This window comes from Oncorhynchus keta, chromosome 21, assembly GCF_023373465.1.
Source record: "Oncorhynchus keta strain PuntledgeMale-10-30-2019 chromosome 21, Oket_V2, whole genome shotgun sequence".
Classification (NCBI taxonomy): domain Eukaryota; kingdom Metazoa; phylum Chordata; class Actinopteri; order Salmoniformes; family Salmonidae; genus Oncorhynchus; species Oncorhynchus keta.
In genome coordinates this window covers 16,692,401-16,718,310 of record NC_068441.1, presented here as the reverse complement: position 1 = coordinate 16,718,310, position 25,910 = coordinate 16,692,401, and the positions used below count along the sequence as shown (strand labels likewise).

General features: G+C 43.0%; 1 protein-coding gene across 8 annotated transcripts in view; it reads right to left on the bottom strand.

Annotated features, from left to right (window-relative positions):
- LOC118400184 (rap1 GTPase-activating protein 1-like) overlaps positions 1–25,910 on the bottom strand; it is a 160,038-nt gene that overhangs the window by 58,539 nt on the left and 75,589 nt on the right. For all 8 annotated transcript variants that reach the window (XR_008074200.1, XM_052473380.1, XM_052473382.1 and 5 more), the window contains one exon: positions 24,992–25,027. Coding sequence is in view for 4 of the 8 variants with exons in the window: in XM_052473376.1 (XP_052329336.1) it covers positions 24,992–25,027 (36 nt within the window). In the remaining 4 variants the exon portion in view is untranslated. The remainder of the gene's footprint in view (positions 1–24,991; positions 25,028–25,910) is intronic.

The following is a 25,910-nucleotide window of genomic DNA, read 5'->3' as shown; positions in this document are numbered from 1 at the left end:
GGTTACATACAGATGGTTAGCAGGTTAGCTAGTGATAATTTTGTTAGAGTGGACAATGATTTCAAGTCTGTATGTAGGCAGCAACCACTCTGTGTTAGTGATGGCTGTTTAACAGTCTGATGGCCTTGAGATAGAAGCTATTTTTCAGTCTCTCGGTCCCAGCTTTGATGCACCCGTACTGACCTTGCCTTCTGGATGGTAGCGGGGTGAACAGGCAGTGACTCAGTTGGTTGTTGTCCTTGATGATCATTTTGGCCTTCCTGTGACATCGGGTGCTGGGCGGTGCAGTTGCCGTACTAGGCAACAGCCCAACAGGATGCTCTCAATTGTGCATCTGTAGAACTTTGTGAGGGTTTTAGGTGACAAGCTACATTTCTTCAGCTGTTGCGCCTTCTTCACCACACTGTCTGTGTGGGTGGACCATTTTAGTTTGTCCGAGATGTGTACACTGAGGAACTTGAAACTTTCCACCTTCTCCAATGCTGTTCCGTCGATGTGGATTGGATGGTGCTCCCTCTGCTGTTTCCTGAAGTCCACAATCATCTCCTTTGTTTTGTTGACATTGAATGAGAGGTTTTTTTCCTGACACCACACTCACAGAGCCCTCACCTCCTCCCTGTAGGCCGTCTCGTCGTTGTCGGTGATCAAGCCTATTACTCTTGAGTCGTCTGCAAACTTGATGATCGAGTTGGCAGCATGCATGGCCACGCAGTCATGGGTAAACAGAGAGTACAGGAGGGGGCTAAGCACGCATCCTTGTGGGGCCCCAGTGTGGAGGATCAGCGAAGTGGAGGTGGCCCGTCAGGAAGCCCAGGACTCAATCGCACAGGGCGGGGTTGAGACCCAGGGCCTCAAGCTTAATGATGAGCTTGGAGGATACTATGATGTTGAATGCTGAGCTGTATTCAATGAACAGCATTCTTACATAGCTCTTGTCCAGATGGGATAGAGCAGTGTGCAGTGTGATGGAGATTGTGTATCATCTGTGGACCTATTGGGGCATTAGGGAGAGATTGAATATGTTCGTAAACACACCAGCCAAATGGTCTGTGCATGCTCTGAGGACGCAGCTAGGGATGCCGTCTGGGCCGGCAGCCTTGCGAGTGTTAACACGTTTAAATGTCTTACTCACGTCGGTCAGGGACAAGGATGCAGTCCTTGGTAGCAGGCCGTGTCGGTGGTACTGTATAATTCTCAAAGCGGGCAAAGAAGGTGTTTAGTTTGTCTGGAAGCAAGACGTCGGTGTCTTTAATGTGGCTGGTTTTCTTTTTGTGGCTGGTTTTCTTTTTGTCTGTGATTGCCTGTAGACCCTGCCACATACGTCTGAGCCGTTGAATTGTGACTCCACTTTGTCCCTATACTGACGTTTCGCTTGTTTGATTGCATTGCGGAGGGAATAACTACACTGTTTGTATTCTGCCATATTCCTGGTCATCTTTCTGTGGTTAAATGCGGTGGTTCGCGCTTTCAGTTTTGCTCGACTGCCGCCATCTATCCACGGTTTCTGGCTAGGGTAGGTTTTAATTGTCACAGTGGGAACAACATCTCCTGTGCACTTCCTTATAAACTCACTAACTGAATCAGCGAACAAATCTATATTATTCTCTGAGGCTACCCGGAACACTCCCCAGTCCGCGTGATCAAAACAATCTTGAAGCATTCTGATTGGTCAGACCAGCGTTGAATGGTCCTAGTCATGGGTACGTCCTGTTTGAGTTTCTGCCTATGTGGGGGAGAAGAAAAATGGAGTTGTGGTCAGATTTCCCGAACGGAGGGCGGGGGAGGGCCTTGTATGCATCGTGAAAGTTAGAGTAGCAGTGATCCAGAGTTTTGCCAGCCCGGGTACTACAATTGATATGCTGATAGAATTTAGGTAGCCTTGTTCTCAAATTTGCTTTGTTAAAATCCCCAAATACAAAAAATGCAGCCTTCGGATATATGGTTTTGTCACGAACCTCGCCGAAGATGGTGCCTCTTCCTGTTCGGGCGGTGCTCGGCGGTCGTCGTCGCCGGCCTATTAGCTGCCATCGATTCCCTTTCCGTTTGTTTTGGGTTATTGGGTAATTGGGTACACCTGTTTTGTATTAGGGTTTGTTTGTAGGGTATTTAAGGGCACTAGGCCCGCTGGGTATTTGTGCGGGCTTGTTTTTGTTACTCTGTTTGATGGTGTGAGTTATTTGTGTATTTATTCTCCGGACTATTTTGTCCTGTTGTTTGGACTGGCAACTTATATACGCCCTGTGTGTTGGCGTGACTGTTTTGTTGAGCTGGGGAATAAATTTGAAAAAAAAAAGACTGAACCCTGCTCTCTGCGCCTGATTCCACCCACCACTCCTAGTTGATCGTAACAGTTTTCCAGTTTGCATAGAGTCAAGTTGAGTTCCTTGAGGGCCGTCGTGGTGTCAGCTAGGGGGGGATATACACCGCAGTGACAATAACCGACGAGTATCTCTTGGGAGATAATAATGACGGCATTTGATTGTGAGGAATTCTAGGTCCGGTGAACAGAAGGACTTGAGTTCCTGTATGTTGTTACAATTACACCATGAGTCCTTAATCATGAAACATACACCCCCGCCTTTCTTCTTCCCTGAGAGATGTTTATTCCTGTCGGCGTGACGCACAAAGAATCCAGGTGACTGTACAAACTCTGACAGCATGTCCCCAGAGAGCTATGTTTCCATGAACCAAAGTATGTTACAATTCCTGAATGTCTCTCTGGAAAGCAACCCTAGCCCTAATTTCGTCTACCTTGTTAACTAGAGACTGGACATTAGCAAGTAAAATACTTGGAAGCGGTGGGTGGTGTGTGCGCCTAAAAAACCTGCCTAGAAGGCCGCTCTGTCTACCTCTCCTGCGGCAATGTTGTTTTGGGTCAGCTTCTGGAAACAGTTCGATTGCCTTGGGTGGTTCGAACAAAGCATCCGCTTTGGGAAAGTCATATTCCTGGTCATAGTGCTGGTAAGTCGCTTTGATAGCCAATAGTTCTTCCCGACTGTATGTAATAACACTTAAGATTTTCTGGGATAACAATACAAGAAATAATACATAAAAAATGAAGTACTGAATAGTTTCCTAAGGACTAGATTTTGTTTTGCTTTTGCTTTTGTGTGTGTGTGTGTGTGTGTGTGTGTGTGTGTGTGTGTGTCCTTACAAATATGAAAATCAGCATACTATATGACAGATACGGATAAGAATCAAGAAATCTTCTCTCTAATACTTTATTTGTCAGGAGTGGACCTCATCGGACCCTTCACCAAATCCAGGAATGACAACAGCTGGTGTCTGACAGCGACCGATTACTTTACCAAGTGGGTGGAGGCAATATTCATTAAGTTGAGTAAGCTTAACTCTGAAATTCCATTCTGTAACCCATTAAAAAGGGTGCTTGGAACAAAAAATGTATCTTCATTTTGTAATACCCATAAAGGACAAGACTGGCGAGGCCACCTTCAAGATGATGATGGATATCTTCAACACCCACGGTTGAAGCTGAGGTCATCTTGAGTGACCGATGTCGTGAACTCTAGAACATGGTACGGATGTTATACAGTTGAAGTCGGAAGTTTACATAAACTTATGTTGGAATTATTAAAACTCGATTTTCAACCACTCCACACATTTATTGTTAACAATTATAGTTTTGGAAAGTCAGTTAGGACATCTACCTTTTGCATGACACAAGTAATTTTTACAACAATTGTTTACAGACAGATTATTTCACTTATAATTCACTGTATCACAATTCCAATGGGTCAGAGGTTTACATGCACTAAGTTGACTGTGCCTTTAAACAGCTTGGAAAATTCCCAAAAATTATGTAATAGCAAAGGACCTTGTGAAGATGCTAGAGGAAACAGGTACAAAATTATCTATATCCACAGTAAAACAAGTCCTATATCTACATAACCTGAAAGGCCGCTCAGCTAGGAAGAAGCCACTGCTCCAAAACGGCAAGAAAAAAGCCAGACTACGTTTTGCAACTGCACATGGGGACAAAGATCGTACTTTTTGTCCTCTGGTCTGATGAAACAAAAAAAGAACTGTTTGGCCATAATGACTTCGTTATGTTTGGAGGAAAAAGGGGGAGGCTTGCAAGCGGAAAAACACCATCCCAACCGTGAAGCACGGGGGTGGCAGCATCATGTTGTGGGATGCTTTGCTGCAGTAGGGACTTGTGTACTTCACAAAATAGATGGCATCATGAGGCAGGAACAGTATGTGGATATATTGAAGCAACATCTCAAGACATCACTCAGGAAGTTAAAGCTTAGTCGCAAATGGGTCTTCTAAATGGACTAGGACCCCAAGCATGCTTCCAAAGTTGTGGCAAAATGGCCACCAAAGTAAAGGTATTGGAGTGGCCATCACAAAGCCCTGACCTCAATCCCATAGAAAATGTATGGACAGAACTGAAAAAGTGTGTGCAAGCAAGGAGGCCTACAAACCCGACTCAGTTACACCTGCTCTGTCAGGAGGAATGGGCCAAAATTCACCCAACTTATTGTGGGAAGCTTGTGGAAGGCTACCCGAAGCGTTTGACCCAAGTTAAACAATTTAAAGGCAATGCTACCAAATACTAATTGAGTGTATGTTTGTAAACTTCTGACACTGGGAATGTGGTGAAAGAAATAAAAGCATTCTCTCTGCTATTATTCTGATATTTCACATTCTTAAAATAAAGTAGCGATCCTAACTGACCTAAAACAGGGAATTTCTACTAGGATTAAATGTCAGGAATTGTGAAAAACGGAGTTTAAATGTATTTGGCTAAGGTGTATGTAAAGTTCCGACTTCAACTGTAGGTCATATTCTGTCACCAATGTTTTTTGTCGAGTGTTTTTTTTGTCACAATTTGTTTTAGTTTTTCTGTTAGTCAGACATATTTGGTTGGTTAGAGTGTTGGGCCAGTTATCAAAAGGTTGCTGGATCAAATCCCCGAGCTGACAAGGTAAAAATCTGTCATTCTGCCCCTGAACAAGGCAGTTAACCCACTGTTCCCCGGTAGGCCGTCATTGTAAACACAAATTTAACCGACTTGCCTAGTTAAATAAAAGTTAAATAAAAAAAAATAAAAAGTGTCAATAGATATCCCTTTCCTACTCCCTCCTCCAGGTTTGGATGAACGGCCCAACCAAACCCTCAAGAATACCATGGGCGAGTCCCTTGATGGGTACCAGGAAGACAAACTGAAGGTAATTCTCTTTGCACTCAGCAGCAGCGTCCAGGCCTCCACCAAGTACTCGCCCTATCGCCTGCTGTATGGACGGGAGCCGCAGCTGTTGACTGAGGTAAACAATGCAATTGTATATACAATTATTGTATATCGTCTCTGTTGTCTTTCAAATTTGTGAACTACTGAATTAGTAATTTGTCATTTTATTAGTAATCAGAATTAGCCATCTGTAATTTGTGATTTACTGAATTATTGTTGTTGTTTGTCTATTGCTATTTTTGTATAAAATAGTTTCAGATCCCTGAAACTCCACCGGTGGTGCTCAAGGTTGTCGAACCAGATCAGAACGCCTTCAAGAACCATCTTCAGGCATGGGCTAAGAAGGATGTGGAGGTTTTGGAGCAGGTAAAAATGATTGTCCGCTATTAATTTATTATCTCCAAGAGATATGATAGATATTTATTATATTAAATATAATTGCATTTATTTCTGTTATCAATCAAGGTGAGACTGAACATCGACAAGGTGCAGGAGAAACAGGAGAGATACCAGAGGAGAATCAAGATGGGGACCAAGTGCTTCCACATCCGGGCGAATGACGGTTTGGAAGAAGGACGAAAGGAAGGCAAGACCTAGGAAACCTCGCTGCTCTTTCACTCCAAGCTGGGGTCACCATCCATTATGTACCTCTTCAATTTAACTCTTCAATTGACTTTAGGACCATCGGGTGTCCAAACCCCCCATGTGGTATCCCATCCATCAGATCCAGTGAGTTAAGATTAGTCTGATTCTCTGAGCTAAGAGCCGGAGGGGGACCAGCTTGAGGTAGGCTATACCTTCAAAAACTGTTGAAAAGTACATATCTCCCAGTTATAACACTGCACTAATCCATCAAATTTTCTCACAGGTGGCTTGTGTCAGACTGGAGGTGGAAGGCATGGCCATGCCATCAGCAGTACCAACACTGGCCCAGGGGTTTGTCCAGATAGTGAATCTTAAGGCTAACCACTGGGTCACGTTAAGTAACCTCCGCTGCCAGGTAAGTACTGTTATGGTGTATGATTCCAGTGATCATGACACCACCCCAGAGTTTAATCTAACATTTAATTTAAATTCAATAATTCAATAACTGTATTTTTACATACCTGATCTTATGTCTCTGTCTCCTAACCGGTTCCCTTTAACTCCCTTTCACTCTGCTCCTGTTCTCCAGGATCTAGGCTTTCTGCCTAACACCCAGACGTGGATCCACCTGATGTCCTCCATTACCAACCACCCTCCAACTTTTCATTACATCATCTACAGCTACTGTTGTTGTCATGTTGTCATTATCTGCTTGTAACATTTCTCGGTCTATCATAATGGGCACATCATATGAGAGATAAAAAGATTAACTAAAAACACTAGCATTGCAAACACTCAGAACAAAGGGAGCAGCAGTGCCTGGACTTCGCAGTCTCCGAGAACAAATGACAGGCAGAACCTCCCACCCACACAGCACCAACCCTCCTCTCTATTTCACACACCATAATTCAGTGTTTCAGTCTCTGTTTACCATGCAAGTGTTCAAAAAAATCTGTGAACATAAAATAATGACACACCTGAACCAAAAAAAGATCAATGTTTATATATTTAAATCTTAAATATTGCCAGGTTGGTTTTCACAGCTGTTTCAGTTGGTGTTCATTGTTGCAAATTATAAGGTATCCCTTGATGGTATTTGTTAGTTCAAAATTATACATTGTTGTATCCTAACACCTACAATAGATATGTATGGTACATTCAGAAAGTATTCAGACCCCTTGACTTTTTCCACATTTTGTTACAGCCTTTTTCCCCCGAGTCAATCTACACACAATACACCATAATGAAAAAGCAAAAGCAGGTTTTTAGAAATTTTAGCAAATTTATTAAAAACACAAAATATCACACTTACATAAGAATTCAGACCCTTTACTCAATACTTTGATGAAGCACCTTTGGCAGTGATTACAGCCTTGAGTCTTATTGGTTATGACGCAACAAGCTTGGCACAACTGTAATAGGGTAATTTCTCCCATTCTTCTCTGCAGATCCTCTCAAGTTTTGTCAGGTTGGATGGGGAGCATCACTGCACAGCTATTTTCAGGTCTCTGCAGAGATGTTCGACTGGGTTCAAGTTTGGGCTCTGGCTGGGCCACTCCTGCGTTGTGTTGGCTGTGTGCTTAGTGTCGTTGTCCTGTTAGGTCCTGAGCGCTCTGGAGCAGGTTTTCATCAAGGATCTCTCTGTACTGACCACTCTCCCAATTCCTGCCACTGAAAAACATCCCAACAGCATGATGCTGCAACCACCATGCTTCACCGTAGGGGTGGTGCCAGGTTTCCTCCAGATGTGACGCTGGCATTCAGGCCAAAGAGTTCAATCCTGGTTTCATCAGATCAGAGAATATGAGAGTCCTCCAAGCGGGCTGTCATGTGCCTTTTACTGAGGAGTGGCTGCTGTCTGGCCACTCACCATAAAAGCCTGATTGGTGAAGTGTTGCAGAGATGGTTGTCCTTCTGGAAGGTTCTCCCATCTCCACAAAGGAAATCTGGAGTGCTGTCAGAGTGACCATTGGGTTCTTGGTCACTTCCCTGAGCAAGGCCCTTCTCCCCCAATTGCTTAGTTTGGCCAGACAGCTAGCTCTAGGAAGAGTCTTTGTGGTTCCAAACTTCTTCCATTTAAGAATGATGGAGGCCATTGTGTTCTTAGGGACCTTCAATGCTGCAGAAATCTTTTGGTACCCTTCCCCAGATATGTGCTAACACAATCGCGTCTCGGAGCTCTACAGACAATTCCTTCTACCTCATCAAATCAAATGGTATTAGCCACATGCACCGAAAAAAATATGGATAAAAATAAGAAATAGAAGTAACAAGTAATTAAATATCAGCAGTAAAATAACAATAAATTCAGGGGGGTACTGGTACAGAGTCAATGTGCGGGGGCACCGACTAGATGAGGTAATATGTACATGTAGGTAGAGTTATTAAAGTGACTATGCATAGATGATAACAACAGAGAGTAGCAGCGGTGAAAAGGAGGAGGGGGGCAATGCAAATAGTCTGGGTAGCCATTTGATTAGATGTTCAGGAGTCTTATGGCTTGGGGGTAGAAGCTGTTTAGAAGCCTCTTGGACCTAGACTTGGCACTCCAGTACCACTTGCCATCCAGTAGCAGAGAGAACAGTCTATGAATAGGGTGGCTGGAGTCTTTCACAATTTTTTGGGCCTTCCTCTGACACCGCCTGGTATAGAGGTCCTGGATGGCAGGAAGCTTGGCCCCAGTGATGTACTGAGCCGTTCGCACTACCCTCTATAGTGCCTTGCGGTCGGAGGCCGAGCAGTTGCCATACCAGGCAGTAATGCAACCAGTTAGGATGCTCTCGATGGTGCAGCTGTAGAACCTTTTGAGGATCTAAGCACCCATGCCAAATCTTTTCAGTCTCCTGAGGGGGAATAGGTTTTGTCGTGCCCTCTTCACCACTGTATTGGTGTGCTTGGACCATGTTAGTTTATTGCTGATGTGGACACCAAGGAACTTGAAGCTCTCAACCTGCTCCACTACAGACCCACCGATGAGAATGGGGGCGTGCTTGGTCCTCCTTTTTCCTGTAGTCCACAATCATCTCCTTTGTCTTGATCACGTTGAGGGAGAGGATGTTCTCCTGGCACCACACAGCCAGATCTCTGACCTCCTCCCTATAGGCTGTCTCGTCATTGTCGGTGATCAGGCCTATCACTGTTGTGTCATCGGAAAACTTAATGATGGTGGAGTAGTGCCTGGCCGTGCAGTCATGAATGAACAGGGAGTACAGGTAGGGACTGAGCAGGCACCCCTGAGGGGCCCCTGTGTTGAGGATCAGTGTGGCAGACGTGTTGTTACCTACATTTACCACCTGGGGGCGGCCTGTTAGGAAGTCCAGGATCCAGTTGCAGAGGGAGGTGTTTAGTCCAAGGGTCCTTAGCTTATTCATGAGCTTTGAGGGCACTATGGTGTTGAACACTGAGCTGTAGTCAATGAATTGCATTCTCACATAGGTGTTCCTTTTGTCCAGGTGGTAAAGGGCAGTGTGGAGTGTAATAGAGATTGCATCATCGGTGGATTTGTTGGGGCAAATGCAAATTGGAGTGGGTATAGGTTTTCTGGGATAATGGTGTTGATTTGAGCCATGACCAGCCTTTCAAAGCACTTCATGGCTACAGACGTGAGTGTTGCGGGTCGGTAGTCATTTAGGCATGTTACCTTAGTGTTCTTGGTTTGCTTAAAACATGTTGGTATTCGGACAGGGAGAGGTTGAAATGTCAGTGAAGACACTTGCCAGTTGGTCAGCACATTCTCGCAGTACACGTCCTGGTAATCCGTCTGGCCCTGCGGCCTTGTGAATATTGACCTGTTTAAAGGTCTTCCTCACATCGGCTGCGGAGAGTGTCATCACACAGTCTTCCGGGAACAGCTGGTCCTCTCATGCATGCTTCAGTGTCACTGCCTCGAAAGCGAGCATAGAAGTTATTTAATTTGTCTGGTAGACTCGTGTCACTGGGCAGCTCTCGGCTGTGCTTCTCTTTGTAGTCTGTAATGGTTTGCAAGACCTGCAACATCCGATGAGCGCTAGAGCAGTTGTAGTATGATTCAATCTTGGCCATGTATTGGCGCTTTGGCTGTTTGATGGTTCGTTGGAGGGCATAGCGGGATTTCTTATAAACTTCCGGGTCCCGCTCCTTGAAAGCGGCAGCTCTAGCCTTTAGCTCAGTGCGGATGTTGGCTGTAATCCATGGCTTCTGGTTGGGGTATGCACATACGGTCACTGTGGGGAAGACGTCATCGATGCACTTATTGATGAAGTGGTACTCCTCAATGCCATCGGAGGAATCCCGGAACATATTCCAGTCTGTGATAGCAAAACAGTCATGTAGCTTAGCATCTGCTTCATCTGACCACTTTATTATTGATCGTGTACTGGTGCTTCCTGCTTTAGTTTTTGCTTGTAAGCAGGAATCAGGAGGATAGAATTATGGTCAGATTTGCCAAATGGAGGGCGAGGGAGAGCTTTGTATGCCGGTACAGCGTATAACCAGCCAGCATTATGTTGATAGTGTCGTCATTCAGCCACGGCTCCATGAAGCATAAGATATTACAGTTTTGAATGTCTTCCGCGTAGGTCATCTATTTTATTTTCCAAAGATTGCACATTTGCTAGCAGAATGGAAGGACGTGGGAGTTTATTCAATCGCCTACGAATTCTCAGAAGGCAGCCCACCCTTTGGCCCCTTTATCTCCGCCTTCTTTTCACGCAAATCACGGGATCTGGGACTGTCCCGGGAGAGCAGTATTTCATTCACATCGGGCTCGTCAGACTCGTTAAAGGAAAAAAAGGATTCTGCCAGTCTGTGGTGAGTAATTGCAGTCCTGAAGTTATTTTCAGTCATAAGAAACAGTAGCGGTTGGGGACACGTAAAACGTCAGCCTTCTTCTCCGGCGCCATCTTATATAGACAGGTGTAAGCCTTTCCAAATCATGTTGACTCAATTTAGTTCAAGTTGTAGAAACATCTCAAGAATGATCAATGGAAACAGGATGCACCTGAGCTCAATTTCGAGTCTCATAGAAATGGGTCTGAATACTTATGTAAATAAGGTATTTCTGTTTTTAATTCTTTATACATTTACGAACATTTCTAAAAATCTGTTTTCGCTTTGTCATTTTGGGGTATTGTGTGTAGATTGATGAGGAGAAATGTTTTTGTTAAAGCAATTTTAGGATAAGGTTATAAGGTAACAAAATGTGGAAAAAGTCAAGGGGTCTTTCCGAATGCACATATTCAACCACAGGGGGGTACTAATGAGATATGAGAGATTGAAAGAAAATGCAGCATAATAGAGGAGTACTGAAATAATACCATTTCAGTGTAGATAAGGGAAGGGCAGCTTGTATGAATGAAATGTATTTGCATATGGATGGAGTGGAAACTCACTGACTTTGTGATCTGTAAGGTAAGTAACAATGTGTCAAGCTGATTACACGTTTTTTTTGCTATTTCCGAAATGTAGCAACGTTTAAAACATGTATTTCATGTTGTTAAAATAATAACAAGGTACCCACAAGTAGCTTGACGTAATGTTTTCATGATATTAGCTGAACAAAAAACTTGTTTAAACATGAAATTGTCACGGAAATCAGCTTTGTTTGCATAATTTTTGGCAGGGGGACACTATTTGGCATGACAGGGCCTTAAAAGAAAATGTGTTGCTACTCTACCTTGCAGCCAAAATAATTTGATGTTTTAGAGTACATTTTCCTGCAATTCTACACATTATCCCATGGGACGGAGAGAAGATTTAGCAATTTTATAAATCTTTAAAAAAAGATTATGGGGGATTGATCCTACAAAAGGGTGAGAATAAGGTTTAGGGTAGGGGTTAAGGTAGGTTTAATTTACGGTTAGGAAAAGGGGCTTGGGTTAGTTGATAGTTAGTCGAAATGTTAATGATAGTCTGTAGAAGCATCTCCAGATGAGCTCGTACCCCTGCACATCGACTTTGTACTGGTACCCCGTGTATATTGCCAAGTTGTTGTTACTCATTGTGTATTTATGATTGCATGTTTTACTTTTTTACTATTTCTTGATTTTCTTTCACTCTGCATTGTTGGGAAGGGCCCATTAGTAAGTATTTCACTGTTAGTCTACAAATGTTGTTTACAAAGCATGTGACAAATACAATTTTATTTGATTTATTCAAATAAATTGTTGCCGGAGGCACAGACACTATATTGAGTATGTTGCAGAGAGGGGTGAGGAGAGGGGCAATGCCCTCCTCACTGAGTGTGACTGAAGGAGTAACTTCATCAGAATAAGTAAGTCCTGTCTGGCCTGTCCTGGGGCTGTGGGATTCTGACTCATCGTTCCCTCTGAGTCTGCTGGGACTAGGACTACATATGGCTTGCCGCACAGCAAACGAGAACTCTGTCAACCCTGCCTCCCTCCTCTGCTTCTCATAATTACATTGTGTTTGGAACTCTACCTCCATTGATTTTGGCAGCCCTGTGCTGGAAACACAGTGTGGAGTCAGACCAGAATGCTGCCCCTTTCCCCAGTTCCCTGCAGCTCAACGTGATTACACACAGGCAGGCAGCAGCATCCTGGTTCATTTCACAGTGTCAGCTCCAGTCACCCGGACCTCTGGGGATGAAGCGAGGCTGCTCTGCTCCGTAATGAGCCCCAGCCCAACCCAGGTGATCCTTTGTCCGTGTGCTTCAGTGTACTGTTCTGCTCTGCTCTTCACTGGTCTTGGTCCAGGGGGAGCTACGCTCAGACGTTTCGCTATGTGGCTTTTCCTCTGCTGACAAGGTGACTAATTGGGTGATTACTGTCATTAAGTGGACAGCCAGTGGTCTCAGCAGGTGCTCCAGGTGGACCTCAGTGGCTGACTGAAGTGCATTAAACTCCAACAGCAGCAGCAATCAGCAAGGCCAGCCATATGCTATTCTACCATGAATATACCACCAGATGAAAGCAGCAGAGTTAAATATAGAAACTGGCTTCAAAAGAACTGTTGGAGATGGATCTGAATCATTCAGGTATTCTTATGCTGATGCACACAATGCCCAAAGCACTGGGATTTGAATAAGAACAATATACGAACTGTGAATAGTTTAATTTCATTGTTCCACTTATAAGTGGGTGGACAACATTCTTCAAACTGCGTCAAACCAGGCCAGATCCTTCTGACTGACGCATTAATTAGTCTGTGAATGACAAAGGCATGACAACGCACTAATAACAAGTTGAAATTGACATTCCCTTTGTATCTTCATCGAGGTAGCCTACACACTTCAATTCATCTAGCGGCAGCTCCTTTAGCCAATCCCCTGAACTCATACTAAACAGATTACAACAACCCTTGATTAGATGAGAATGACTATAGGGAAGGCTCACAATTGCAGGGGACATTACTCCCTCAATGAGTTTCATCTAATCGATTAATTGCATGAATGTATGGAACCTTAGTGGAGGGACTCTGACTGATTAACTAGATCACAGCTAAGTGAATGCACTCTCACATGCTAATGCAGAAAGATGCCGCAAATCAACACAATTCATAACAAGCCTCTACGGATGGAAGGGAGGTGGTGAAGAGGACAGAACACACTGATGCGCGAAATGAGTTTCCTCTTCAATCCACTCAACTAGACACGCAAAGGAAGCATTTCTTAGTCATACACTGCATGGCCAAAAGTATGTGGACACCTGCTAGTCGAACATCTCATTCCAAAATCATTGGCATTAATATGGAGTTGTTCACCCCTTTGCTGCTATAACAGCCTACTCTCTTCTGGGAAGGCTTTCCACTAGATGTTGGAACATCGCTGCGGGCACAAGAGCACTAGTGAGGTCGGGCACTGATGTTGGGCGATTAGGCCTGGCTCACTGGAACTAAGGGGCCTAGACCGAACCATGAAATACAGCCCCAGACCATTATTCCTCCTTCACCAAACTTTACAGTTGGCACTGTGCATTTGGGCAGGTAGTGTTCTCCTGGCATCTGCTAAACTGGGGCGGCAGGGTAGCCTAGTGGTTGGAGCGTTGGACTATTAACCGGAAGGTTGGAAGTTCAAACCCCTGAGCTGACAAGGTACAAATCTGTTGTTCTGCCCCTGAACAGGCAGTTTACCCACTGTTCCTAGGCCGTCATTGAAAATAAGAATTTGTTCTTAACTGACTTGCCTAGTTAAATAAAAAAAAATAAAAAACAGATTCATCAGTCGGCTTGCTAGATGTTGAAGTGTGATTCATCACTCCAGAGAATGCGTTTCCAATGTCCAATGGTGGCGAGCTTTACACCACTCCAGCCGACGCTTGGCATTCAGTGGTCCCATTCTGTGAGTCCCATTCTGATGAAGACAGCTTGGCTGTCGAAACGTTGGTAATTACATTTTTGCATCTGAGCTCCTAGAGTGTGCGGCTCTCTTTTATTTTCAAGCTTGTGTGGCCTACCACTTTGTGGCTGAGCCGTTGTTGCGCCTAGAAGTTCCACTTCACAATAACAGCACTTACAGTTGACGGGGGAGTAGGACGAAGTGACTCGTTGGAAAGGTGGCATTCTATGCCACATTGAAAGTCACTGCCAATGTCTATGGAGATTTTGTGGCTGTGTGCTGGATTTTATACACCTGTCAGCAACAGAGTTTTCCCCTATGGTATCTACATTAGCCTATACAACTATAGCAGGGAAGATGGGGGATATCAAGTTGGTCATATAATATTTCATACTTGAGTGGTACTGTGGGGGTGGGACATTATTTTAACAGGGTATGATTGGTGTAAATTACAAATCTGGAAATGGGTGTATGTGTGTGTGTGCCTCCAGCTGCCTGCTTGCTACTATGCATTAAATAGAAAAGGCACTTTGACTAAAAGTGAAGTGTAAAGACATCTACACACTCTTAGTAAAAAAGGTGCTATCTAGAACTAAAAAAAGTTCTCCCTGGAACCAAAAATGGTTCTCCTATGGGGCGAGGCAAATGAGCCTTTTGGAAACCTTTTTTTCTAAGCGTGTACAATCTCCACCAGTGTCCCCTCGTGGTAATGGAGGTCATACAGTAGAATGGGTTCGATCTAACTTGTGTAGACACGACACCCGTCTGGATCACCACTTAGACAAATGGAATGCTTAGTGAATGTTCAGCTTTCTCTGTTGTCCTCATGAGGCCAAGAGTACATGCTCAGTGACTTACAGTACCCAAAAGAACCAGACCCCATTCCAATGCATAATCAGAATCAGTCAAGTAATCAGGATCCTAAGCACTCCCATTAGCAATTGAATGAGCAAATTCCGTCCTCCTCTTCATTCTGTGCCATTAGAGATGCCAAGGGGACTACAGAGAGCAGTTTAACAGGTGAGACACACTGTGACACAGTTCAGCTTTTCCCTCACGACATGCTGCTGCTACTACCAGCATGCGTTAGGGTGGAGTGGAGGAACATCCTGTTAATGAAGTCCTCCTCATCACTCACCACTGACAAGTACTTCATGACACAGCGCTCTGGGGTCTGAACGGGAACAAGGCTTTGGCAGCAGTCAGAGGTGATACCCATCGGGCTCATTGACTTGCAAATACACACAAGCATGCACACACACACACACACACACACACACACACACACACACACACACACACACACACACACACACACACACACACACACACACACACACACACACACACACACACACACACACACACACACTCACACACACACACACACACACACACACACAGTGGACAAAGTTCTTGCCATTGCTTATAGCTGGGTTATGTCCTTGGGGAAGTGTTATTTCCAAAAGCACAGCTAAGACTAACTCTAAAAATGTCATGACATTCAGAAGGGTCGAGATGGTTCTATTTTCAGCATGGCAGTGAAAAAGATTTAGAGGGTAAGCGGTTCCATAATCAAGAGTAATAAAGTGTACAACTGTTTCATTACAGAACATTATGTTGTTAGGATTTTGTAAGATATACAGTATGTTGGCTTACCCCAAAACAGTTATTGAGGGGTAGACGGTCTGAGATGGAGATGATTGATAATGAACCACTAGAGGGCACTTGCCACACATACACTGAGGAACCGAGGTGGATTGGGTTTACTTTGTACCCACTGGGAACAAATTGGTTGAATCAACATTGTTTGCATTTCAATTCAACAAAAAGAATGTATGTATGTTGAATCGATGTGGAAAACTGACAGGATATGCAAAAAGTCCTCAACGTGTACTGTGTGACTCAGTCGATTGAGCATCGTACTTGCAACGCCAGGGCGCGTGGGTTTGATTTCCGCCTGGGACCCATATGTAAAAGGTATGCACACATGACTGTAAGTCGCTTTGGATAAAAGCATCTGCTAAATGGTACATGTCATATCAACGTAAAGGAACTTTTTCCCCCCACAACTTTAAACCTAAATCCAATGATTTTGGGTTGAATTCACATTAGTTGACAACTCAATTAAATGTAAGTGGGTAGTGAGTGTCAGGTTACCAGGGTCATTCCACCAATTAGGTGCCTTTTGAGTTGTGTAACTTTGTGAAAAACCTATAGTGTCTATTAAGTGCCAAATAAAGTACCAGGGTTGACGACTTCATCTTAAATCAGACATAAATCCTCTTGTGACAGAGGGAATGTAAGCTTGTTATGTGCAATAGTGATGAGCATTTGAATGCAAGCTTCACAAACATATTTCAATTGTTAAAACATTTCTAGCCTGTCTATCTATGGGTAACAGGTTTGACATGTTATTCTAGCCTGTCTATCTATGGGTAACAGGGTTGACGTGTTATTCTAGCCTGTCTATCTATGGGTAACAGGGTTGACGTGTTATTCTAGCCTGTCTATCTATAGGTAACAGGGTTGACGTGTTATTCTAGCCTGTCTATCTATGGGTAACAGGGTTGACGTGTTATTCTAGCCTGTCTATCTATAGGTAACAGGGTTGATGTGTTATTCTAGCCTGTCTATCTATGGGTAACAGGGTTGATGTGTTATTCTAGCCTGTCTATCTATGGGTAACAGGGTTGACGTGTTATTCTAGCCTGTCTATCTATGGGTAACAGGGTTGATGTGTTATTCTAGCCTGTCTATCTATGGGTAACAGGGTTGACGTGTTATTCTAGCCTGTCTATCTATGGGTAACAGGGTTGATGTGTTATTCTAGCCTGTCTATCTATAGGTAACAGGGTTGATGTGTTATTCTAGCCTGTCTATCTATGGGTAACAGGTTTGACGTGTTATTCTAGCCTGTCTATCTATGGGTAACAGTGTTGACGTGTTATTCTAGCCTGTCTATCTATAGGTAACAGGGTTGATGTGTTATTCTAGCCTGTCTATCTATGGGTAACAGGGTTGATGTGTTATTCTAGCCTGTCTATCTATGGGTAACAGGGTTGACGTGTTATTCTAGCCTGTCTATCTATGGGTAACAGGGTTGACGTGTTATTCTAGCCTGTCTATCTATGGGTAACAGGGTTGATGTGTTATTCTAGCCTGTCTATCTATAGGTAACAGGGTTGACGTGTTATTCTAGCCTGTCTATCTATGGGTAACAGGGTTGATGTGTTATTCTAGCCTGTCTATCTATGGGTAACAGGGTTGACGTGTTATTCTAGCCTGTCTATCTATGGGTAACAGGTTTGACGTGTTATTCTAGCCTGTCTATCTATGGGTAACAGGGTTGACGTGTTATTCTAGCCTGTCTATCTATAGGTAACAGGGTTGATGTGTTATTCTAGCCTGTCTATCTATGGGTAACAGGGTTGACGTGTTATTCTAGCCTGTCTATCTATGGGTAACAGGGTTGACGTGTTATTCTAGCCTGTCTATCTATGGGTAACAGGGTTGATGTGTTATTCTAGCCTGTCTATCTATGGGTAACAGGGTTGACGTGTTATTCTAGCCTGTCTATCTATGGGTAACAGGGTTGACGTGTTATTCTAGCCTGTCTATCTATGGGTAACAGGGTTGATGTGTTATTCTAGCCTGTCTATCTATGGGTAACAGGGTTGATGTGTTATTCTAGCCTGTCTATCTATAGGTAACAGGGTTGACGTGTTATTCTAGCCTGTCTATCTATGGGTAACAGGGTTGATGTGTTATTCTAGCCTGTCTATCTATGGGTAACAGGGTTGATGTGTTATTCTAGCCTGTCTATCTATAGGTAACAGGGTTGACGTGTTATTCTAGCCTGTCTATCTATGGGTAACAGGGTTGACGTGTTATTCTAGCCTGTCTATCTATGGGTAACAGGGTTGATGTGTTATTCTAGCCTGTCTATCTATGGGTAACAGGGTTGATGTGTTATTCTAGCCTGTCTATCTATGGGTAACAGGGTTGACGTGTTATTCTAGCCTGTCTATCTATGGGTAACAGGGTTGACGTGTTATTCTAGCCTGTCTATCTATGGGTAACAGGGTTGATGTGTTATTCTAGCCTGTCTATCTATAGGTAACAGGGTTGACGTGTTATTCTAGCCTGTCTATCTATGGGTAACAGGGTTGATGTGTTATTCTAGCCTGTCTATCTATGGGTAACAGGGTTGATGTGTTATTCTAGCCTGTCTATCTATGGGTAACAGGGTTGACGTGTTATTCTAGCCTGTCTATCTATGGGGTAGCCTGTCATCTATAGGTAACAGGGTTGATGTGTTATTCTAGCCTGTCTATCTATGGGTAACAGGGTTGATGTGTTATTCTAGCCTGTCTATCTATGGGTAACAGGGTTGACGTGTTATTCTAGCCTGTCTATCTATGGGTAACAGGGTTGACGTGTTATTCTAGCCTGTCTATCTATGGGTAACAGGGTTGATGTGTTATTCTAGCCTGTCTATCTATGGGTAACAGGGTTGATGTGTTATTCTAGCCTGTCTATCTATAGGTAACAGGGTTGACGTGTTATTCTAGCCTGTCTTTCTATGGGTAACAGGGTTGATGTGTTATTCTAGCCTGTCTATCTATAGGTAACAGGGTTGATGTGTTATTCTAGCATGTCTATCTATAGGTAACAGGGTTGACGTGTTATTCTAGCCTGTCTATCTATGGGTAACAGGGTTGACGTGTTATTCTAGCCTGTCTATCTGTGGGTAACAGGGTTGATGTGTTATTCTAGCCTGTCTATCTATGGGTAACAGGGTTGACGTGTTATTCTAGCCTGTCTATCTATGGGTAACAGGGTTGACGTGTTATTCTAGCCTGTCTATCTATGGGTAACAGGTTTGACGTGTTATTCTAGCCTGTCTTTCTATGGGTAACAGGTTTGATGTGTTATTCTAGCCTGTCTATCTATGGGTAACAGGGTTGATGTGTTATTCTAGCCTGTCTATCTATGGGTAACAGGGTTGACGTGTTATTCTAGCCTGTCTTTCTATGGGTAACAGGTTTGATGTGTTATTCTAGCCTGTCTATCTATAGGTAACAGGGTTGATGTGTTATTCTAGCCTGTCTATCTATAGGTAACAGGGTTGACGTGTTATTCTAGCCTGTCTTTCTATGGGTAACAGGGTTGATGTGTTATTCTAGCCTGTCTATCTATAGGTAACAGGGTTGATGTGTTATTCTAGCCTGTCTATCTATAGGTAACAGGGTTGATGTGTTATTCTAGCCTGTCTATCTATGGGTAACAGGGTTGACGTGTTATTCTAGCCTGTCTATCTATGGGTAACAGGGTTGATGTGTTATTCTAGCATGTCTATCTATAGGTAACAGGGTTGACGTGTTATTCTAGCCTGTCTATCTATGGGTAACAGGGTTGACGTGTTATTCTAGCCTGTCTATCTATAGGTAACAGGGTTGATGTGTTATTCTAGCCTGTCTATCTATGGGTAACAGGGTTGACGTGTTATTCTAGCCTGTCTATCTATGGGTAACAGGGTTGATGTGTTATTCTAGCCTGTCTATCTATAGGTAACAGGGTTGATGTGTTATTCTAGCCTGTCTATCTATGGGTAACAGGGTTGACGTGTTATTCTAGCCTGTCTATCTATGGGTAACAGGGTTGATGTGTTATTCTAGCCTGTCTATCTATGGGTAACAGTGTTGACGTGTTATTCTAGCCTGTCTATCTGTGGGTAACAGGGTTGACGTGTTATTCTAGCCTGTCTATCTATGGGTAACAGGGTTGATGTGTTATTCTAGCATGTCTATCTATAGGTAACAGGGTTGACGTGTTATTCTAGCCTGTCTATCTATGGGTAACAGGGTTGACGTGTTATTCTAGCCTGTCTATCTATAGGTAACAGGGTTGATGTGTTATGCTTGACCCACTCAGTTTTCTACCACAAAACACCAGAAAATGTCCATAAAGTCTGGAACCAGCTCAACTGCTTTTATGCTATGATTTGACTATTAGATGTCCAATGTCTCATTTGAAAACAATATTTAAAAGAGAATAGTTTCACCATATTAAAGGGATACTTCGGGATATTTTACTTGCAAAGTGTCAGATGAACTTGTGGATACCATTTTTATGCCTCTGTGTCCAGTATGAAGGAAGTTAGAGGTCGTTTTGTGAGCCAATGCTAGCAGATACCCACAGTCTTCCAGTCATTGCGCTAATGTTAGTTAGCAACTTCCTTCAAACTGCATGCAGAAACATAAAAATGGTAACCAAACAGTTCAACTGACTCTGGGGAAGTAGATAAAGGTCTTCATTGCCAAAATCCTGAAGTATCCCTTTAAAACGAGAGCTCAGTAACCCGGTTGACCTTAAAATAAGGGAGAGTGTATTTTTTAGATTAAAAATAATCACTAGTAACATGAAATAAATAATCATCTTCAGAAATGACATTGTCAAAGCAACAAAATAACTATGGCTTTACAGTGATGGTGAAAACTTGGAGACATTTTTGAGGGTTAAAATCTTCCTAGAAGTCACAGAGGATCCACAGGAGGACATTGAGAGCTTGGGACTATAAGGTATTACCTGCAAAAAGATGATTCTGAGATAATTAAGCTTTTAAGTTCTGAACCCTAATTGGTTTGAAGGGTGGTAGCTATTTTCTATCTAGTATTCTTTTGAACTTTACAACATTCTTTTTTCGATAAAAAAAATAAATAAAAGGAATAATCTTTGGAAATTGTATCATACATCGAACTGGTGAAGTTATGTCACACATGCAGCTAACTCAGACATGTGGAAATGTCTGCTCTACCCAAAATTACAACTAACTAATTGAAGCATTACCAGAAAAATGGAAGTGGAAGGTGGGAAAAGTAAGGAACTTGTCCGTCGGCCCTGCATTAAAGACCAAAAATGGTTAAAGAAAATTGTGATAAGTAAAAATATATACCAGTTTCATTTAAGGACCAAAATACTGACAGCTGGGCCAAGTAAATTTCAAAATAGTTGGCAAGAGATTTTTGTGAATTGAAAAGCAAAACGACACCGGATTCAAAAAATTCTTGCAACCAATATAATTTTATTTATATGAGGGAAACAATCTTCCCAGCACTGCAGATTTTTCTACGAGGAGGAGGCACAGTCATTGGATCATTTACTTTGGTACTGTCCATATGTAGCTTGTTTTGGAGGGGTGGTAAGGTTTGCGGGGAATAATAAAGGTATATAAAAAAGTGTATATGTATGTATGTATGTATGTATGTATGTATGTATGTATGTATGTATGTATGTATGTATGTATGTATGTATGTATGTATGTATGTATGTATGTATGTATGTATGTATGTATGTATGTATATATGTAAATATATACAGTTTAAGTCAGAAGTTTACATACACTTAGGTTGGAGTCATTAAAACACGTTTTTAAACCACTCCACAAAGTTCTTGTTAACAAACTATAGTTTTGGCAAGTTGGTTAGGACATCACCTTTGTGCATGACAAAAGTCATTTTTCCAACAATTGTTTACAGACAGATTATTTCACTTCTAATTCACTGTATCACAATTCCAGTGGGTCAGAAGTTTACATACACTAAGTTGACTTGCCTTTTAACAGCTTGGAAAATTCCAGAAAATTATGTCATGGCTTTAGAAGCTTCTGAAAGGCTAATTGACATTTTGAGTCAATTGGAGTGGTACCTGTGGATGTATTTCAGGACCTACCATCAAACTCAGTGCCTCTTTGCTTGACATCATGGGAAGATCAAAAGAAATCAGCCAAGACCTCAGAAAACAATTTGTAGACCTCCACAAGTCTGGTTCATCTTTGGGAGCAATATCCAAACGCCTGAAGGTACCACGTTCATCTGTACAAACAATAGCATGCAAGTATAAATACCATGGGACCACACAGCCATCATACCGTTCAGGAAGGAGACGTGTTCTGTCTCCTAGAGATTAACATACTTTGGTGCGAAAAGTGGAAATCGATCCCAGAACAACAACAAAGGACCTTGTGAAGATGATAGAGGAAACAGGTACAAAAGTATTTATATCCACAGTAAAACGAGTCCTATATCGACATAACCTGAAATGCCGCTCAGCAAGGAAGAAGCCACTGCTCCAAAATGTTTGCTTATGTCAAGCAAACATTTTTACCATGTTCCAAACTGCCTCTGGAAGCAACGTCAGCACAATAACTATTCACTGGGAGCTTCATGAAAGGGGTTTCCATGGCCGAGCAGCCGCATACAAGCCTAAGATCACAGTGCACAATGCCAATCGTCGGCTGGAGTGGTGTGAAGCTGGCTGCCATTGGGCTCTGGAGAAGTGGAAATGCGTTCTGTGGAGTGATGAATCAATCACCAGTCCGATGGAAAAATCAGACTGTAAAGTCTGGTGGAGGAGGAATAATGGTCTGGGGCTGTTTATCATGGTTCGGGTTAGGCCCCTTATTTCCAGTGAAGGGAAATCTTAACACCAGAGCATACAATGACATTCTAGACAATTCTGTGCTTCCAACTTTGTGGCAACAGTTTGGGGAAGGCCCTTTCCTCTTTCATGACAATGCCCCCATGCACAAAGCGAGGTCCATACAGAAATAGTTTGTCAAGATCTGTGTGAAAGACCTTGACTGATCTGCACAGAGCCTTGACCTCAACCCCATCAAACACTTCTGGGATGAATTGGAAAGCCGACTGTGAGCTAGGCCTAATCGCCCAACAGTGCCCGACCTCACTAATGCTCTTGTGGCTGAATGGAAGCAAGTCTCCACAGACATGTTCCAACATCTAGTGGAAAGCCTTCCCAGAAGAGTGGGGCTGTTATAGCAGTAAAGAGGGGTTGAACTCCATGCTAATGCTCATGATTTTGGAATGAGATGTTTGACAAGCAGGTGTCCACATACTTTTGGACATTGTAGTGTATGTAGAGGACATTGAACAGAACAAGGCTATAGCAAAATCTACATTTGGATAATTTTCTTTGGCACTTTAGCAAGTCTTTATTCATATAAATAAATCTGATTTATTGAATTTTCATGTGGTATATTAAAGGGCACTTCATATAATATTAAAGGGCACTTCTTTTAATATAACAGGCTTTTAAAGTGCAATATTTGTGCACAATTTCACCGTACAATGTCAAAGGGACGAAAAAAGGCACGGATTTTGCAGAACGATCCACCAATATCACTGCTGCCATAATAACAAAAGCAAGAGAGACAGTGACTGAGTGTTTGGACATAGTCCCCTTGTCACGTGTACACGCACGCACGCACGCACGCACACACACACACACACACCTCGCCGGCTGCTGAGAGAGAGGGTGACTGAGGCTATGATGGATTCAAGAGGGATGCGATGGCATACTGTGTCTGATTTAGACCTGCTATCGTAATTCTGACCGAAAAGCTGCAAGTCTTACACAGTGACACCTATCAGACCTGTATAATGTAGATGGAGTCCGGACATCCTTCCTATGACTTGAGGATTAAACCACTTCTTAGTAAGTCATACATGCCCTTCTAAATGATTGATAGCAGTGATGAATTAATTTAATAAATACAGATCAATGTTAGTTTCATTTTTAAGATATAAGAGAAATTCTCACACACAAACCTAAAAAAACAAGGCTTTCATGACTTTGGGATTTTCATCTGCCTGTACGTAGAGGCTGATAGTATTCACCAGTACATAATGACTTGTTCAGAGCTGCACTGTTCAGTGGCTAGAAGGCGTTCCTTCCCATTGGTCTCCCGCTACATTAGCATGCGCTACAGACCTGTTTGGAACACGGCACAGAATTAACCCCCAGTCCCCTCTTAATTCAGTTCAGCAGAAGTACGGGCTAAATTTTACCGTCTGATGATTCTGCATGATTCCCCCCCCCCCATCTACACCCCTCTCCTGCTGCATTCACACGTCTTTTTCTCATAATGCCAAGGACGAAATATTACATGGCCCTCCTTCTCAATATTAATTTTGTTACCAGATGCCCTGATCCACAGCCATGACATTAGACTTCCTCACTGTCAATATACAGCGAGTATACAAAACATTCCATGACATAGACTGCCCAGGTGAATCCAAGTGAGAAATATGATCCCTTATTGATGTCATTTGTCAAATCCACCTAAAATCTGTGCAGATGAAGGGGAGGAGACAGGTTAAATAAGAATTTTTATACCTTGAGACAATTGAGACATAGATTGTGTATTCAGAGGGTGAATGGCCAAGACAAAAGATTGAAGTGCATTTGAAAGGGGTATGGTAGTAGGTTCCAGGTGCACCAGCTTGTTTGTGTCAAGAACTGCAAAGCTGCTGGGTCATGCACAACAGTTTCCCGTGTGCATCAAGAATGGACCACCACCCAAAGTACATCTAGCCATCTTGACACAACTGCGGGAAGCATTGGAGTCCACATGGGCCAGCATCCCTGTGGAACGCTTTCGACACCTTGTAGAGTCCATGCCCCGACAAATTGAGGCTGTTATGAGGGCAGAAAGGGGTGCAACTCAATATTAGGAAGGTGTTCCTAATGTTGTATACTCTCAGTGTATGTAACTGTCTGATGTAGCACTTCACTAAGGAAACCCAAGCGTGGCTACAACAGCAGGATGGAACATTGAGCATAGACATATTTGGTACAATATAAACAGTAAATAAAGACATTGGGTGACATCCATGTGATGTTTCATGCCCTGTTATTCTGACTGTAATCAGTACTTAACCAGGGGTGGACAGCATCACTGGAAAAAGGAAGCTATGAGGTGACCTCTATCTTTAAAAACTCTATGGTAATCTACAGTACTTTTAAGAGTGATCTAGAACCAACTATGCATACAGCTATGCATACAATGAAGTTATCCCACACAACATTCTTAATGTCAAGGAGGAGAGTAAACTCACCATAGACTTCTGGTCCTGGAAAAGGTCTTGTCGACACTAGAAAGAGAGAGAACAAAGAGAGATAGTAGATCAGACTTCTGTCCCACTCCCACTTCACCCGGTCTGGTTTAATCAACGGGGTCCCACTGAGTGTGTAAGGTCATCTAAGACTAATGAAGTGTCTAGAACACCGCATTAACCAATCAAAACAGAGTTTTAGGTGAAACTATGAGGTGAAAGCATCTGGGACAATTTTGGCTGAAAATAAAACCTACGACATTAATATACCTGTAAAAATCATAATTCAGAATTGACTTTTAATCATAGTGTGTATTTAAAACAGAATCAACCTCCATGGACCCCTATGGCACCAGATGAATGAGTCTATAATTTCCTCTCACCACTTCTCCTCTCTCTCTCCCTCCATCTCTACCTCCCTCCCTCCCTCCTCTGCCTGCCAACCAGCCGATGGGCACGCTCTCAGGCCGAGGCTGACACAGTCTCCGAGGTGAGTAGGCAGACTGGTTGAGGTGCCAGTCAGACAGTCAGAGCCCACTGTAATACCCTGACAAGGCTGGCACATCATTACACAAACCCACTCAGTAATACCGGCACACTTCAAATGAAAGTGTTTTCAGCCGTAGCCCACCCAGCCAAGATATGAGAAAAACCATAGCGAATAGGGTTGATGAGATAGAGGGAGCAACATCCCGTTTTATCATCTTGGCAAATTTTCCATGGATTTGTTTGTGGTGTTTGCACGTAGGAAAAGAGCGGTTTAAATTCTGACTACATTAACAGCGCGGCATACAAATCAAACTGGCAAATGCTCTGCCTGGATCAATCACAGGAGCCGTCGTGGGGTTGATGCTGAATAAATGCTAAAAATGGGTCAATCGATCAACTGCTAATCACCACTTATCCCTGCCCCCCTGAATAC